We start from the raw sequence: 18,464 nt of genomic DNA, 5'->3' as shown, positions 1-18,464 counted from the left end.
CCTTCTGATTGTCACTAGATTATTGATGTAACGTGTAAGTGGTTAAATTAAATGTAAAAATAGATGAATAATTAAAAAATCTAAAAATTGACATCGTTCTATCCATACAGATTGTCGCGAAGATATGAATGGCTTTGAAAAATGATTTTGAAAATGATGAAAGTATTTTTATAATATATGAAGAAGTTTGTGTTGTATTTTCTACTGCTTTTCCGTAGATTGTGTTTCTATCTTGTTTTAATTCTAAGTATTTAAATTTTTGATTCTGTAACATTTTAAAGAGACATATACGTATTGAGAGGGTTTTCTATTTCTATTTCGACCAATGTCTATAATTATTGTTAATTTTATTCAAATTCCTAGATATGTGTATTAATTTTAAAGGGCTATAAATAAATATATTGTAAAATATAGTAAATGTTCCATAAAAATGTTTGAGTACTAGTTCTGATGTTTTAGAATTATTAGTTCGGATATGGTTAATAAAGAGAAAGTAAAAAATAAAACATGTGTTCAAATGAATATGAGAATTATTATGGTAACAATAAAATAGTATCAATTGATAAAAATCAATTATTAAAACAATAGCCTCAATAGTAACTCACATTCTTAATTTATCACTATTTTATTTCCTTTCATTACTGCTGCTTAATACTGCGATAGCTGTAAGGAGAAAGAAATATGACCAATGAATATGGAGCCTAACCTGTATATATTGTTATCAAATACCCATTTGACCAACTCAGTATTAATGGAAATCAAATTAAGATTAAGGTCCATTTAGGTTCATTGGTTCATTGATGTAGACTGTGAGTTACGACAAGTTTGTGCCATCTGAGGTGGTTATTATTTAACAGAATTTTTATTTTATATTTTACATCATATTTGGGGATTCACTTTCAAATTTCAGTTCATGGTTATTTGAGAAATAAGTGTGAGCACTGAACAAAATCAGCAATCACATTGGCTACGTCTGCAGAATGTTTATAATCACCAATGTTCTATTAAACTTGTCCAGCATAAATGAAGAATTTAAAGGTCCAGTTTAGTGTATGTTCTGATTAATTATAAACTAGTTGTGAATAATATTACAAATAATTTTGAGAAGTGACATTATTACATATTTATTATTATTCGAACTTTAATGTTAAATTAACTTATATACGTAAAAAAATATAAATGTATTTCTAATATATGATATTCCTTACTACAGTATTTAACGTGATCTTTGAGTCATATACTAGAACTATTTATATCCTGACTGTCAATTCATTTAGTCTTCAGTTTTCTCAGTTTTGTGATGAAATTAAATGTTACGAATTTAAAAAAAGCATTTCTTCTGGTCGAATTTTATATCTTTACTTACAAGCACCCATGCCGCAGCAAGATTCGAACCCACGACGTCTTAATAACGAAGCGAGCGAGCTCACATCGTCGCATCAGCTAGTATTAGGACCAGGATTAGTGGTCATTTTCTTTAACAATCTTTCATGTTTACCTTTTCTTTTAGCGTACATATAACAGTCTTTCGTAGTTAAGAGAGCTTTTACTTGTTATATTAGAAAATATTCGTTTTTAAAGTTTACTGTTTTTTAAATTATTTTCTTTAATTGAAATAATGTTCTTGCAGTAAAGATAAAAAATCCTTTTACACTTAAACAAAACTTATTTCTAACATTTTCTATTGATCAGCGATTCATACATTGGTTAAAATGCGAACTATCAATGTAAACAAAATTCTTAAATAACCTAACCCAACGGTTAAACTCGATGGTTTGGACATTTCGATTCAAAAATGACTGTCTTCTATTTATTGTTATTGTGCTATTCAGTGGAATGATTAAATGTTGCATGATCGTAATCCAATTTTTGGCTGCACGGATTTAAGTGTCGCGATTTAAATGGTTTGATGTTAATGATAGAGAACGGCTTGCAAGATCAACAAAGCTGCAAGACAGTAAATTGTAAGAGGATAACCCAGCTTGAGATTACACAAGGCGTAGTATGTTAAGAGCTAATAAAATCGAATGAAACTGTTGCTAAAGATGATGTACTTTTGCGAAAAATGTTAATAGTGATCAGTAATAGATGCAAAGTCATCCTCTTGCATAACAACACTTGGCCATAGTTTACAATAATTTTGAAGGGTACAGGGTTTCAGTATGAACGAAGTAGAAGTATTATCGCATTCAGCATAATCTTCAGGCATAGTACCGTCTGATTAATAGTTCTTCAGATCGATGTCACATGACTTGAGTTGACGAATGAATCGCCATCAAACCAACCAAGACCTTTTAACACGGTATCACCATGTCACCAGATATATGGAAAAATGTTGTAGAAAATGATGAAAAAACATATTTTGATTATATTTAATGTACCGTCGATGAAGGCAAAAAGATATATTTTGTTATATTCTAAGATTTAGCACAAGCATTCGATAAGGCACCACGGCTTTGTTCATAAGCTTCAGAAAATTTTACCTAAACAATATACTGAACTATTAAAATCTTAATTAATAATCTTAATTAGAGCCTGAAAGTTTAAAGCTAAACAAAAGGAAGCATGCTCTAAAATAAAATAAGCTAAAGTAGGTTCACTATAAGTAAGAGCATTGGGGCTGATTGTTACTTACTCTACGCATGTGATATATCACAAGTGGAAAATATCACGATGGCTATGTTTGGTGAAGATACTTTGATTAATGCTGTCAGAGATAGTAGCGAAGAGGTCGTACGAAAATTAGAATATGCAAGTAACAATAAAATAATTGGATCCCCAACCTGGAAAATAAGAATTCGTGAATATAAATCTGTTCATGTACATTTGGTGTAAAATCAGATCATCTAAGAACCCATAATACTAAATAATACTATCATCCATACGCTGAGTATCTATATCTCTTATAAGTAATTAAAGTAATATAAATACAATCCAAGACTTTCAGAAGAAAGTATTCCCTGAGAACTATTATAGGTGTACTCAGACACTACAGGACTGATTACTTACACCGAGACCTTCATATGCCGACACATTTTAGATTAGTTGGCAACAGCTAGTAACAATGTAATAAAATAGAAAATATTAAAACCATTTGATTTTAGTATTGTAGTGTAGTCAGCAACGACAAATAATGTCAATTTTGTTCAATAACTACCTTGTTAAAGTGTAAAAATTATCACAATATATGGAAAAAATTAATACAATGCAACATTTATTACATTAACATTATTCCGCATAAAAGTAACATAGGGAATAGTTATATTTTCACATATTTTGTTGTTAATATTCGTGTTAATATCTTCAAACTGAATACTGTTTTTATAACAAAGGAAATAAAACAAACAAAAGAATTTAAAAAAGAAACAAACAACCCATAGATAACTGTGGCAAATAATCAAACGCAAAAACGAAACAATAGAAAGTTCTAACAAAAACTTATAAACAAAAAAAATAAGCCAATTTAATTTTGAGCTCTGAATTTAATAACAATTAAGATAGTTTATAAATATAAATACATTTTATTATATTTATTATTGCTCTATTTATACATTTAAAATCAATCATAAAATTTAATTTTAGTTAAAATACAATATTGCCTATTGCAAATTTCCTGCATGTATCACAAGCTTTTGATCGGGTTTGGTATTTGAGATTAATCTGTAAGATGAGCAAATTGTTACCGCGTAACTATTGTCAATTGCTGGAGTCATATTTATTCGGAAGAAAATTTAGAGTATCGCACGAAATGACGTTATCGACATTTAAAAATATCTCGGCTGGAGTTCCACAAGGTAGCGTCTTAGGAATTCTCCTGTATCTGCTGTACACTGCTGACATTCTAGCAACGAAAGAAATACTTCTTGGAACCTTTGCTGACGACACAATCATTATGGCAAAAGGGTCTAGGGCAATAGAAAAAGTGCAAGTGGCAGTCAACAAAATCTACAAATGGACGAAAGATTAGAAAATTCAACTTAATAGCTCCAAATCTGTCCACGTTAATTTTGCATTGCGGCAAAATAATAAAAACTTAATTATATCACTCAATGGATGCCCGATTCCTCAAGCAGAATCAGCTAAATGAATGTTCTAACAAGGACTTATAACAAAAAAAGCCAATGTTTTTTTACTCTAAATATTATAAATAAATTTTACTATATTTATTATTGCTCCCTTTATACATTTAAAATCAATCATACAATTTAATTTTAGTTAAAATACAATATTGTGAAATAAACTATGACAAACAACCAAACCAAAAAACAAGAAAATAGAACCTAATGTTCTAACAAGAACTTATAACAAAAAAAACTAATTTAATTTTGAACAGTGCTTTAATTAACACCAAAGTTAATATTTCGTACGAATTTATATAATACTGAAGGTGAAACGAGTACATAATTAAACTTATTTTCCCTTATTTCATACATAGAAATTAATATAACATTATTGTGAAGTAATTTTACATGTTTGTCTGTTTTCTGTTGAGTTAGTGATAGAGCACCACGCTTGGCAACACCGCCGCATAGCCATCATGCAAGAACCACCTCCCGAGGCCCGAAGAATTGGTACTCGGCCAGTCTACATCCGCGCGCGACCCGTTCAGGCACCCGGCGTACCGGTACCGCTCCTTCACCTTAGCGCATATCGTGAAAATCGGCCCCCGACGGGTCTCTACCCCATCCCGTCGAGATCGACCGTGTGCACCAGGTGCTCGTGCCATCGACGACCCGGGACCACGACGACGACGCGGTCCGCGACGCGACTCTCCAGCAGGAACGGTGCCGCGAGCGCGGTGTTTATAAAAGCGAAGTGGCCGTCGATCCGGTGGTGTTCGGCCATATTGCATACCACAGCGAGAGAGACGGCGCGAGAGGGCCGGGACGGACGCGCGACCGAGACCGAAGACATTCCACGAGGCCAAGGGACCGAGGAATGTTAGATCGGAGAATAGGAGACGGCAGATACACGTGGATTCTCGATGGTTCCCGTTTGGCGTTGGTGATGGTGTCCACGGCGCGTCCCGACGGCATGCAGCAGTGAACGAGATCCACGCTCCCCTCGCTCTGCCCTGAAGACGACGACGACAGAGAGAACCAGCGTAAAACCGGACGATAATGACCGTGATCGTAGCAGCAGCGGCGGTGATATCGTTCTTGACGATGGTGGTGATCGGGGCTCAGGGTCCTGGTCCCGGCCCGGGAAAGTACCAGCAGGAGGCGCCCTTTAAATACACGGAACAGATGCAGAGTCGCGCTGTCGATACCCGAGTCACCTTCGAGATCCTCGAGGGACAGCCGAAGGGAACGGTGGTCGGGCGCATTCCCACTAAGTCCGGGTTCACGTATCGCTTCAACGAGGCACCCAGGGAGTTCGGTCTGGATTCGGTCACCGGTCAGATCACCACCAATGCCGTCCTCGATCGGGAGACGCTGAAAAACGACCGTTACGACCTGGTGGTGTTATCCAGCCAGCCCACCTACCCCATAGAAGTTCGAATAGTGGTCCTGGACGTCAACGACAACTCGCCGGTGTTTCCCGAACCCAGCATAGCGGTGACGTTCTCGGAAAGTGCCGTGTCGGGTACGAGATTGCTCCTGGACGCTGCCATGGACATGGATGCCGGTTCCAACGGTATCAGTGATAACTACGAGATAATCGGCGGTAACGAGAACGATAAGTTCAAGCTGGTGGTGACGAAGAACCCCACCGGAGATTCCACCTACCTCCACCTGGAAACCACGGGGAAATTAGACCGAGAAACTCAGGGATCTTACACGTTAAACGTTAGTGCGAGAGACGGAGGTCATCCTCCGCGGTATGGCTACCTCCAGGTGAACGTGACGATTCTGGACGTAAACGACAATCCTCCGATCTTCGATCACAGTGACTATATAGTGAGTTTGAACGAGAGTGTGCCTCCGGGGACGTCGGTTTTACAAGTGATGGCGACGGATAACGACCTGGGGGACAACGCGAAGATCACCTATTACCTCAGCGACAACGAGCGTCAGTTCACCGTGGACCCCGAGACCGGATTCATCTCCACCACCGAGCCACTGGAATGTCCCCAACAGAACTGCGTGCAACCCACCAAGTCGTGCCCGAAGAGTTGTGTGTTTACGGTCTTCGCTAGAGATCACGGTTCGCCTAGACAGGACGGTCGCACTTACGTTACGGTGAATCTGGTGGACGCGAACGACCACAGTCCCGTGATCAAGTTCCTGTATTTCCCCGTGACCGCCGGTTTTGCCACGGTGGACGAGAACGCGGCTAACGGGTCGGTGGTGGCCGCGATATCCGTCATGGACCAGGACGAGGGTTTGAACGGCGAGACCACGGTGAAGATAGTGTCGGGCAATGAACTGAACAATTTCCGTCTGGACTATACGCCTAGTTTCGATATAGTGCGCGTGAATGGTGTTTTGGATCGTGAGGAAATCTCCAAGTATAATTTAACGGTGGTGGCTACGGATAAAGGTTCACCGCCAAGAACCGCCACGTCGTTTCTCATCATTTATGTGAACGACGTCAACGATCACGAACCGGTGTTTGAGAAAAGCGAATATTCGGCCGTACTCAGCGAGTTAGCCCCACCAGGTACCTACGTGGCGGGTATCACGGCCACGGACGAAGACACCGGTGTGAACGCGCAGATTTACTACGCTTTCGTGTCTGGCAACGAGAATCAATGGTTCCAGATCAACGCCGACTCGGGCTTAATTACAACTCGAGCAGCACTAGATCGGGAGATTCAGGGAACAGTGGAACTCAACATATCGGCAAGAGACGGAGGTCCGAACCCCAAATGGGCGTACACACAACTAAAAGTGACGATACTGGACGAGAACGATGATGCTCCCGAGTTTTCACAATCAAAAATCAATGTTTCTTTATCCGAAAGTACTCCGGCAGGGACTTTAGTAGCTATGCTGACAGCTACGGATACCGATCAAGGCACCAACGGCAGTGTATCGTACTCACTTCATCCCAACGTTAAACAAAGATACGATGACACGTTTTATCTGGATTCTCTGACTGGACAATTAACTACGAAGAAGAAATTAGATCGAGAAGAAATATCCATGTACGAGATACAGGTAATCGCCAAAGATCAGGGGATACCGTCTCAGAGCAGTACTGCCACGGTTTTCCTCACTGTACTAGACGAAAACGACAACGCTCCGGAGTTTTATCCATTAAAATACTTCATCTCAGTGGCGGAGGATTCTAAACCAGGAACGTCGGTGTTGAAGGTGACCGCTCATGACCGAGATGAAGGCGACAACGCTCTCATTACTTATAAACTCGAGAACGAGGCGGATAATTTGTTCTCCATCGATCAATTTACTGGAGTGGTGACCCTTAGAGGGAATCTGAAGACCAACACCAAACCTCTGTACAAATTTCAAGTATCAGCTCGCGATAACGGAGACAAACGAGCTAGCGAGAACGCTCTGGTGGAGATCATTAAGGAGAACTACATGGAGGAGCTTCATTTCGATAATTACGGCTCGTACGATTTCGATATCCTTGAGGATAGAGGTGATTCCGCCGATGAGAATTTCCAGCGTCGCTTCGTGGGAGCTGTCAAAGTGAGAAATTCCGATGCTCAGTACTCGATAGTGTTCGGAGATCCGCACAAGAACTTCCACATCGACGAGAGCAGCGGGAAGATCAGTACTGCCCAAAAAATCGATCGAGAACAGAGTATCTCGTACACGTTGAAGGTGGTGGCCAGATCCAGGTTGAGTTATGGAAAAACCACGGTTAATATCATGGTGCAAGACTTGAACGACAATAGACCCACGTTCCCCAAGTACAAAGAAGAAATACGGCTGGCGGAGAACGCTGCTGTTGGTCAGGAAGTGTATTTGGCCAGGGCGCGGGATTCGGATTCAGGAACCAACAGCAGAATCGCGTACACCCTTACCTATAACCCGGAGGAGCAGTTCCGGATTTCCGAGGCTACGGGAGTGATATATTTGAACAAACCGATAAGGGCCGAACCCAATAGTGTTATCCACGTGGAGATCGCAGCCACAGATGGTGGATCACCACCACTCTCATCCAAGCACTCAGTGGATATCACCGTAGCTGACGTGAATGACCACACACCGGTTTTCGATCACACCTCGTACGAGACCTCTTTGCTCGAGAGCACTCCAGTGAATGCCCGCTTCTTCGCCCTGGCAGCCAGTGATGCGGACCTGGACGTTAACGGACGAATCACCTACGAAATCACCGAAGGTAACGGAGAAGACAAGTTCGGAGTCTTTCCCGACGGCTTTCTGTTCCTGAAAAAGTCCCTGGATCGCGAGGATAAGGATTATTATTCCTTGACAGTCATGGCGAAGGATATGGGTGTACCATCGAGATCGTCCATCGTACCCGTGGTGATACACGTTATCGACGAGAACGACAATCCTCCACAGTTCACCAATACCACCTTCACCTTCCAAGTACAGGAGAATCAGCCGGTGGATAGCTTCGTGGGAAAACTGACGGCTACCGATCGTGATATAGGTCGGAACGCCGAGTTGATCTTCTCCTTGTCGCCTCTGCAGAACGATTTCGTCATCGATCCGAAGAACGGCTTCATCAGGACGCTGCACGTGTTCGATCGAGAGAGCTTAGTGCAACTAAACGGGCACAGCTTCATCAGCTTGGAGGCCACTGTGACTGATAACGGGTCGCCTCGGCTAAAGGACAAGGTCAAGGTGAATGTTCATATAACCGACGAGAATGATAACGCTCCTCGTTTCCTGAGGACTCCGTATAAGGTGCAGATATCGGAGGGTAGCAGTGTGGGTGTACAAGTCCTGAGACTCTACACCCAGGACATCGATGAAGGTCTTAACGGAGATGTGTACTACTCCATAGTGGGTGGTAATGAAGATCGGAGGTTCGATATCGAGGAAGCAACCGGTCAAATCGTTCTGGTGAGGTCTCTAGATCGAGAAACCACGTCTAGATACGCGCTGACGGTGCTGGCCCATGACGCAGGCTTAGGGAAACAATTGAGTGCCACCACCACAGTTCATATCGAGGTACTGGATGAAAACGACAACTCGCCGGAGTTCACGCAAAGCGAGTCCAAGATTTCCATCAGTGAAGTGACCAGTGTGAACGTAGAGTTGATTCGATTCAAGGCTACCGACGCTGATTTGGGTGTTAATAGTGAAGTGGTGTACTCCATCACGGCCGGAAATCGAAAGGATACCTTCCACATCGACTCGTTAACTGGAATTTTGTACTTGCACAAGAATCTGGACTATGAGGAGCTGACGGCTTATCAGTTGAATATTACTGCGTCCGACAATGGAAGTCCCAGATTATCTACAACCATTCTGTTCGCGATAACCGTGGAGGATGCCAATGATAACCCGCCTAATTTCCCCAGTACTGCTATAGTTAGACAAATACGAGAAGGTATCCCTGTACATACTCCTATAGTGACAGTAACAGCTGATGACTCGGACTCCGGTATCAACGGAAAAGTGACCTACTCAATATCATATCAAGAACCCGAAGATTCCAAGAGACACTTTGGAATAAACTCTATCACTGGTGTCATTCATACCTTGCGACCCATAGACCGAGAAGCCGTGGATACCTTCCGTTTAACTGTCGTAGCCACGGACATGGCCGAACCAGAATCCCAAAGACTCAGTGCCGATAAACTAGTGACCGTAATAGTGGAGGATATCAACGATAACGCCCCCATCTTCGTCTCGATGAACGCGGCCATTCTTCCTCAACAAACGGAGAAGTTCTACCGCCAAGGAGTCACAGTCATGAACGTGTTCGCTCGCGATTTGGATTCAGCGACCAACGGCTTGGTGACCTACGAGCTGGTGAGCGATCCCAGCGAGTTATTCGCACTGGATCAGAACTCCGGAGCACTCCGACTACGGAGACCACTCACCAACCCTGAACCGACTTATCGATTGAGTGTTAAGGCCACGGATGAGGCGGTGCAGAGTGAACGACGCTCTTCCGAAGCCTACCTAACCATCATAGCAGAGAGCAGCAGATCGGATCGCGGACCCAAGTTCGATAGTAGTGCTATATCGGGCAGTGTGTATGAGAACGAACCAATCGGAACATCGATCTTGACAGTGTCCGCCAAGTATCTTGGCGAGGAAGTTGAATATTACGTGACCAACGTTACAGGTGATGGGATACAAGTCGATCGGTTGTTTGACATCGACACTAAGCTCGGTGTGCTATCCAGTGCCATCGAGTTGGACAGGGAAGCTGGTATTGATACCTATGAGGTCGAGGTGATCGCCATTGTAATTGGAGTGACCAGTCCAAAGACATCAAAAACTAAGGTGAGTTTAATGTGTTTAATGTTTAATCGTATTAAGTAATCATGTCACGATTAATAGAATATGTATAAGTTTTTTTAAAGTTTTCATAAAATGAACTAAAAATATTAAAATAAATTTTACAAAACAATACTGACATATTTAAAATATTTCCCAAATTTAATGTTTGTATCTAACTATCTATCTCTTTGTATCTATCTAATCTATCTATTAACCATTAATGCAATATTTCTTCTATAACTTCAATGACAATATATATAATAAAATAAAATAAAATTCTAAAAAATACTAAATCATTTGAATCATTTTTAATTTAATACCTGATATATTTTTTATATCTTAATTATATGTAGTCTATAGTTAAAATCAAATTAAAGTTAAATAGAGATGATCTAAATTTATGTTAAGTTATCTTTTATTTAAGTTTGTTTTAGATCTATAATAATAGTTTTTGCCCAGAAATACATGAAAATTTTTTTTATAACATCTTTATTAGATACGCTTAGTACAATCTTAATTTACAATTAATTTATTACTACTTTTGCTATGTACTTGGATTAATTAACAAGCAAGACGAGTGCGAGAAAATACATCAGTATGTATTCCTCAATAATAAAATTATAATTATTTATTAATTATTAACTTATAGCTATAGTTTACACTAAATGTGTACACTTTATATAAGTTCGTATGGTTTTGTTTGCTTCAATCTCCTGACATCCTGCACGCTGTCCAGCAGTTGTATTGCTTCCACGTTAGCATGATTTAGTAATCTCTTTCGTGTTTCAAGCGAAATCTTGGATAACTTCGCAAATCCATTTGATTTCTAGGTCATCGTGTAGTTCTTCGTTGGTTACATAGCAATAGGCATTGTTAATCAATCGAAGAACCTTGTTTTGACAGCGTTGTTTGACAAGTTGATTTAAATTTTTAGTACAACCCCATATTTGCACCCCATAGGTCCAAAGGTTTTGCTTTTTGTCTAACGTGACCAAGGTATTTAGCTGATTCTGCTTGAGGAATCGGGCATCCATTGAGTGACATAATTAAGTTTTTATTATTTTGCCTCAATGCAAAATTGACGTGGACAGATTTGGAGCTATTAAGTTGAATTTTCCAATTTATCGTCCATATGAAGATTTTGTTAATTTCCACTTGCACTTTTTCTATTGCCCTAGGCAGAGATATATCTTTTGCCATAATAATTGTGTCGTCAGCAAAGGTTCCAAGGAGTCGTTATTTTGTTGTTGGAATGTCAGCAGTATAGAGCAGATACAGGAGAGGTCTTAAGACGCTACCTTGTGGAATTCCAGGCGAGATATTTTTAAATGTCGAGAACGCCATTTCGTGTGATACCCTAAATTTTCTTCCGAATAAATATGACTCCAGCAATTGATAATAGTTGCGCGGTAACAATTTGCTCATCTTACAGATTAATCCTAAATGCCAAACCCGATGAAAAGCTTGTGAGACATCCAGGAATATTGCAGGGCACTAATGAAAAAAATACGAAATTTAAATTATTTTGTGCAAATCTTAAATGTCCCTTATTTATAATCGACTTCGAAAAAGGAAGAGGTTCTATGTTTGGCTGTATTTTTTTTATATGTATGTTCGCCGATTTATCCGTCAACTGTGGGCCTAATTTCAAAATTCTTTTTTTATTCGAAAGAGTGCCCTTCTGAGACGGTCCCATTAGAACCAAATCAGGATCTTTTGCGGGAAAGGGTGGTAAATCGAGGGAAACGCTCAAATTTCAAGGACACGTACAAAGTTTTCACATATTTCTATTTAATAATAAACAATATGTATAAATCAAATAAATACAAAATATCTGCATAATAATCGTGGTAAAACTCTATAAAAATAAACAAAAACCTTATTTACTCTATCTACTATATACACACAATTTAGCTTAATACCTACATAAATCTATTTATCTATTTACAATATTATTTTAAGTACTACCAACCAATCAGTTTGAAGTCGGTGCCGAGCCCAAACAATACAAAAATAATAATATAATGTTGTGACATATACAAAAAATTAAATTACGAACAAAACAAATCTAAATTAATATAACTGTTTGAGTTTGGCACCGACAAAGTAGTCAGTTGGTAGTAGTTAATATAATATTGTAAATAGATAAATAGGTTTAGGTAGGTATTAAGCTAAATTGTGGGTATATAGTAAAGTATAAAACATGCGTAATAGATAGGTTAAATAAGGTTTTTGTTTATTTTTATATAGTTATTACAACTATTATTATGTACATATTTTATATTAAAATGTTTTTTTTTGTGTGTTAGAGTTCTATGTTTATTTATTTTTAAATTTTTAATGAGTTTCTTATTTATTGCTTGTAGTCGGTTTATTTTTTTGTAAAAACTATTTTTAATATCTGGGTATTAGTGGGCAAATAATATTGCAAATAAATTTTACAGAATAATATGAATATATTCGAATAATTCTAAATTTAAAGCTTGCATCTGAAATAATAATTATACCAAGGTTACTGCAAGATATCTTTTTTGGTTTCAATGAAAATAACCTTAGTTGAAATTTTGATGGGAAATAAAATAACAATATCCTTAACAGTGCGAATATATTTGAAATATTATTTCGAATTCTTAACTATATAGATGTGGTGTATAGTTAAGATTAAATTAAGAACACAAGAAGAATTAACAGAATATGTATGTATTTCTTCTGATATGAATATTTTAAGTTATGATAAAATAAATTAAAAATATGCCGAAAAAAGTTTACAGTACAATATTGTAAATGTAACATTTGTATCTGAAGTAATACGCTAAAGACTTAATTATTTATTAGATTTTTTGGATAACCTGATTTAGATGGGACGCTTATTATTTATTTAGTTACATGACTTCTACTACAGCTCCAATGAAAATATATTTTCCACAGATGTTGTAATGAATATATAACTATATTTGAAATATTTCAAATTTTTTATGTGAAACATTTTGAGCTCTACTGAATTATATGTAGTCTGTAGTTAAAATCTTAAGCATTTAAAACATATTATAACAATAAAATAATATTATGCAATTAAGAAATAAAAAAGATTCGGCCCTTTTTATTAGTTCTTCAATATTGAATTTGTTAGCAGCATCTGTTCGTTATGACGTAATTATGTAAATATTTATTTAGTATTTATTTCTAATATTAAAATATTGATATCATGTTAAATATTCATACCATGGTTAATACATATATGTATAATGTATATTTGTATTATATGGCTTGAATTAAAATGAGTAAAATTGAATTTTTCTGAGCTCTTGAGAATTATTTTTAATAGAATAAAAATATTTTAAATATACTTTTAACGCCATGTTATAAAAAATATTTTAAATTTAATTTTTATATTTGAACTGTCTTGAAATGTGTGGGTATAGTGAAATATTTCTCATTGCTATTCTTGTTGAGGATGCTTGCGACTATTAATTATATTTAAAAGTACTAGTACTTGGTGACATAAAATAAGAATGAAAATTTTAGTTAAAGTATTAAGTGTCTTCAATTAGGTAATTATTAAAATATCAAGATATGGCATCACTCACTATTGCTTTAAAATAGTTTCCTGATATTGTTAAATAATATTTAGATAATAACCTAAATGTGTATGCATGTGTGTTATATAATAAATCTTGTCTGCAATTTTTCCACATATACAGTTAGTTCTTAGCCATTTTGATATTATGGTTATGCGTTTTTTTGCCTATTTGCCTATAGGTAGAAATTCGTCTGTTTTAAAAGAATCTGCGGATAAACTAATGTTATAATTTTCAGTTTTCAAATCTTTTAATTTACTTCCTTTTAAACAAAACTTTATATTTGTACATTACACCTGCTGATTTCAATGTTGAACTTGTTGTCATATTTTTACATATATATTATATATACTTTAATGAAAGAGTTACTATTTAAATAACAATCAAGAAATACCTTTTCGTTAAGCAACGCTCTTGCACATTTGGATATATAATCATCCTGTCTAAAATGCAAAGAACGAACCTAACAGTTCAGAAGTTTGTTGTAGGAGCTCATAAGAGATTCTATCATTGATAACTCTCAAAAATTGTTTCCGTAGTGGAGAGAAATCCTTTGAAAAATAATTCATTGTGTTTGAACCTTTACATTCCGGAAAAGAACACTTTTGTTGTATTTTTGAATTTAAACAAATTATTTTTAATTTAAATTCTTTGTTTCAACACATTTTCTGTGTTTCTGGATAATATCTGAACCTGTTATAGTTCCAATTGATGGTTTAAAGTAGCGTTGTAGCGACGCTACAAAGGAAATGAGCCATCTTTGATTGGTATGTTAAAGTTAAAGGTCACTAAAAAAATTTTTGCTCACTCTAGACCGAAAACAATAGCTATTAAACGATTCAGAGTACTGTTTGGAGCTATTTAAGCGATTTAAATGATTATTACGATAAAATAGTTGTTGGTTTATAACGAAATCAGAGATTTTTGCAAAAAAAAGGAAGTTAAATGGTCAGATTACTCTTATATTCTCTTGAAGTAGAGTGTATTTGTTGGATTTTGATTGATACGATTGATTTTCTCATTTTAGCCGAAAACTTTATGTGTTAGTTATTCTTAATGGTACAGAACTGTAAAAAGAAAACTTAAGCAAGTTTGTACTTATTATGACCTCTTATAATAGCGTGGAACCGAAATACTTCAGCATCCATCATATTTCTAATGATCCGTCTTTAATGACCATCGACAGAGTTCATTTAATTAATAGCGAACGGTTCCTTCAAAGGGACCATCGATTGTTTGCTTCTAAGGTTTCAAAACAAACCCTTCATCTGGCTTTACGCTTTCGCAGCGGTTCGCAAATACCGTCTCGGTCGAGACTTTCGAGGATATGTCCGTGGAAAAATGAAGTTTGCTTTAATCATGACATGTATACAGAGCGAGTTCCAGTTGAGAACGTATATTCGGTTGGTCAAATATGCCTAAAAATAACGTCTGCGAGGTAAAGTAATGAAAAAAAAAACGAGAAAAACCAGTATTTCGTCTAATAATCTGCAGTAATATCGGCGAGGTGGCGTGTTAAAAATATCTCGTCGGCTAAAACAAATGATTTCACTTTCTCCGGCTGATAGAGGAAACTGGTAATCTTGTTATGGGTTATTGCAAATTAACAATACTATAAAAAAGCCATCTGCTCGTATGCTTCGTGATGTGTAAAGTAAGTTAGTCGGTTTCAGCTAATTGAAACGCTTTGTGATCGAAATTGTTTTAAAATAATTGAGCGAGTATTCAGAAACTAGTGATGGCACAGTGGTCGAAATTCGATTACAGTTTTTTAAGTTAATTGTGTTTTTCTCATAACAGTGTAAAGATATAATTTTGAAAATGACAGGTTATGTTACTAAAACATATTTTCACAATAATTTCAATATAAGACACAGGTATATATGAGATATAACATTAATTAAAGTATGTTAAAATATATTAAATTAACGAAAAAATAGGCACTTTGTTCACAGTCAGGAAAGTAGAGAGAATATTGATTGTTGATCTGTTGATAAAACTATAAAAGTAAAATGGGCTGGCTTTATTGGCGCAGTGTTAGCGCTGGCTCCTACTGTTGTGATAGTCGCGTGATTTTTAGTTTGTGATTATTTAACATTTGTGGTTGTCGTTAGGCAAGAGTACAATATCCGACAAGGAAAATGATCCCACTAACGCCAATAACCTGGCTGGGTAAGACCGATTGTCTTCTGGGACGATTTCTATGTTGGTCACCCGCCAGTCGCCAGGCATAATGCCGAGGACCGTGGTTCGGAGCCCACGTTAACCTGTAGGTCCAGTCCAGAAAAATTTTCATTGGTAAAAGGAGAATTCAAAACATACAAAAAAAGTAAAATGAAATATATAATGTAGCCTTATATTTCATATCATTAATACTATATTTATTAAAAGTCCGTGAATCAGGGAATCGTCTATAAATAAATATAATAATTTTTATTGATATTTTCTTAAAATTTATTTATTATAATGTTACTAATTGTTGCAATTGCAATAACTTAATAATAAACAATTAACTTATAATAACTTGGTGCTGGTCTCTGGTGCTATTTTTCTATTTTTCTATGCATTTACCTCACTACAATACACTACAAAAGATGAAACCGATTTATAATAACAATTTATAGTATATTGATAATTGTAATTTTCTTTCAATTATTTGATATATTTTACTCTGATTCTTTCCTTTTCTTATTTACGTTCCTTCTGTGGAAGTTTTGCTTCTAGATACATTGGAGATATTATGGAAAACATGAATAAAACCATTTTGAGATTATTATTTGACTCTAAAATCTATGTGCGAACGATAATGAACATAATTGGACTATTAATTTTTTATAATTTATAAATATATGCTAAAGAATGTATTTGCAATCATCAAATGAATTATTTACCTTTCAAAACTTAAAAATAATTTGAAGTAATTGATAAAAAAAGTTTCAATGAATAACATGTCATATAATTACATATTTTATTGCATCAATTTTTAATAATAATTAATACTCTTAAAATTTATCAACAATTGAAATTAATTACTGAATAGTTATGAATAATTTACAATTTCTTCCTATGTATCCTATGTGTTCCTTCCTACACAACAACAACTATTTCGAATAACACGTTAACTCCAATTTTGGAATTAGTTTAATTTTCTCCTGGATATTTTCACTACTTTACTCATATACTCAAATAATCCTTGGCATTTAGTTCACATTTATCACCTAAAATATACATTGAGGAACTATTTAATTTTCCTCCAGTCTTATTAGATAAATGAAATTTACTAAAAACTTTTAAATTTAAAAGAAATTTTAAATTAAATTCATTATTTGTGTCACTCTTTGACTTACTTAATGGTAAATGACTTAATGCTATTTTTTTTTATTATGTTTTTTATCTGCCAATAAATTTATTTATTCTGAACTATTATTTTATGTAATATTCTGAAATCTTCTATGGCTCTCGTTATTCTATTGCTTTCTACTTTGTCATGTTTAGCCACACCACATGGGAAATAATCTTAACTCGATCAACCAAAAATGAGGAGATAAAAGTCTGTGAAGCTATTTTATTATATTGTTAATATTCTTTGGAACTTTTCTTTTTTAATTATTTTATTTCCTACAATATTCCGTTTTTTTTTACCAAATACATTTGCTAATGAAACCTGAGAAGGATTAAAAGTTAATACCAACAAAATTTCCAGAAGTGTTTCTTTAATAGTATACCTTCGGATGAAATTGACAAATTATTAATTAATTTGTTCTTCCCACATTTTTTTTTTGATAACATCTTTATTAGATATGCTTAGTACAATCTTAATTCTAAATTAATTTATTACTACATTTCATTTTTTCTAAGATTAATTCACAAGCGAGACGAGGGTGAGATAGATTCATCAATATGTATTCCTCAATTATAAAATTATAATAACTTAAGCTATAGTTTACATTAAAGGTATATACTTTATATAAGTTCGTATGGTGTTGTTCGCTTCAATCTCCTGACGTCCTGCACGCTGTCCAGTAGTTGTATTGCTTCCACGTTAGTATGATTTAGTAATCTTCTTTCGTGTTTCAAGGCGAAATCTTGGATAACTTCGCCAATTCATTTGATTTCCAGGTCATCGTGCAGTTCTTCGTTGGTTACCTAGCGATAAGCATTGGTAATTAATCGAAGAATTTTCTTTTGACAGCGTTGGAAGATTAGCTGATTTGAATTTTTAGTGCAATACCATAGGTAGAAAATGACTTTATGATTGTTTGATAAATCAATCTCTTTGATTTTAGATCAAGTTGAGAGTATCTTCCGACTAATCAGTATAGTTGTTTTATCTTGGTTTTAATGTGTTTTGCATCTTGTCTAACATGATGTTCCCATAAAATGTAAAATATAATTTTATATAATCATAGTAGTATTTTTACCAAATTTTTCTGTTTTCTAAAAACTCTTGCATTACTTATCTAGACTATTCGTAAATAATTTAAACAGACTTTATATCATTTGTGATGTTTTTCTTTGTCTGTCTATTTAATTTTCACCATGTCTGAAT

General features: G+C 35.8%; 1 protein-coding gene across 3 annotated transcripts in view; it reads left to right on the top strand.

The window, feature by feature from the left end:
- Window positions 1-5,083: 5,083 nt before the first annotated feature.
- ft (cadherin-related tumor suppressor fat) overlaps window positions 5,084-18,464 on the top strand; it is a 356,891-nt gene continuing 343,510 nt past the window's right edge. For all 3 annotated transcript variants that reach the window (XM_076396624.1, XM_076396623.1, XM_076396625.1), the window contains exon 1: window positions 5,084-10,340. In XM_076396624.1, coding sequence (XP_076252739.1) covers window positions 5,121-10,340 — 5,220 coding nt within the window. In that variant the 5' untranslated portion in view covers window positions 5,084-5,120. The remainder of the gene's footprint in view (window positions 10,341-18,464) is intronic.

The sequence above is a fragment of the Rhynchophorus ferrugineus genome, unplaced genomic scaffold (assembly GCF_030347505.1).
Source record: "Rhynchophorus ferrugineus isolate W39M unplaced genomic scaffold, kcgeb_rfMv2 rfM2, whole genome shotgun sequence".
Classification (NCBI taxonomy): domain Eukaryota; kingdom Metazoa; phylum Arthropoda; class Insecta; order Coleoptera; family Curculionidae; genus Rhynchophorus; species Rhynchophorus ferrugineus.
Note: the sequence above shows the minus strand (reverse complement) of the source record. Positions and strands in the feature narration are given on the sequence as shown.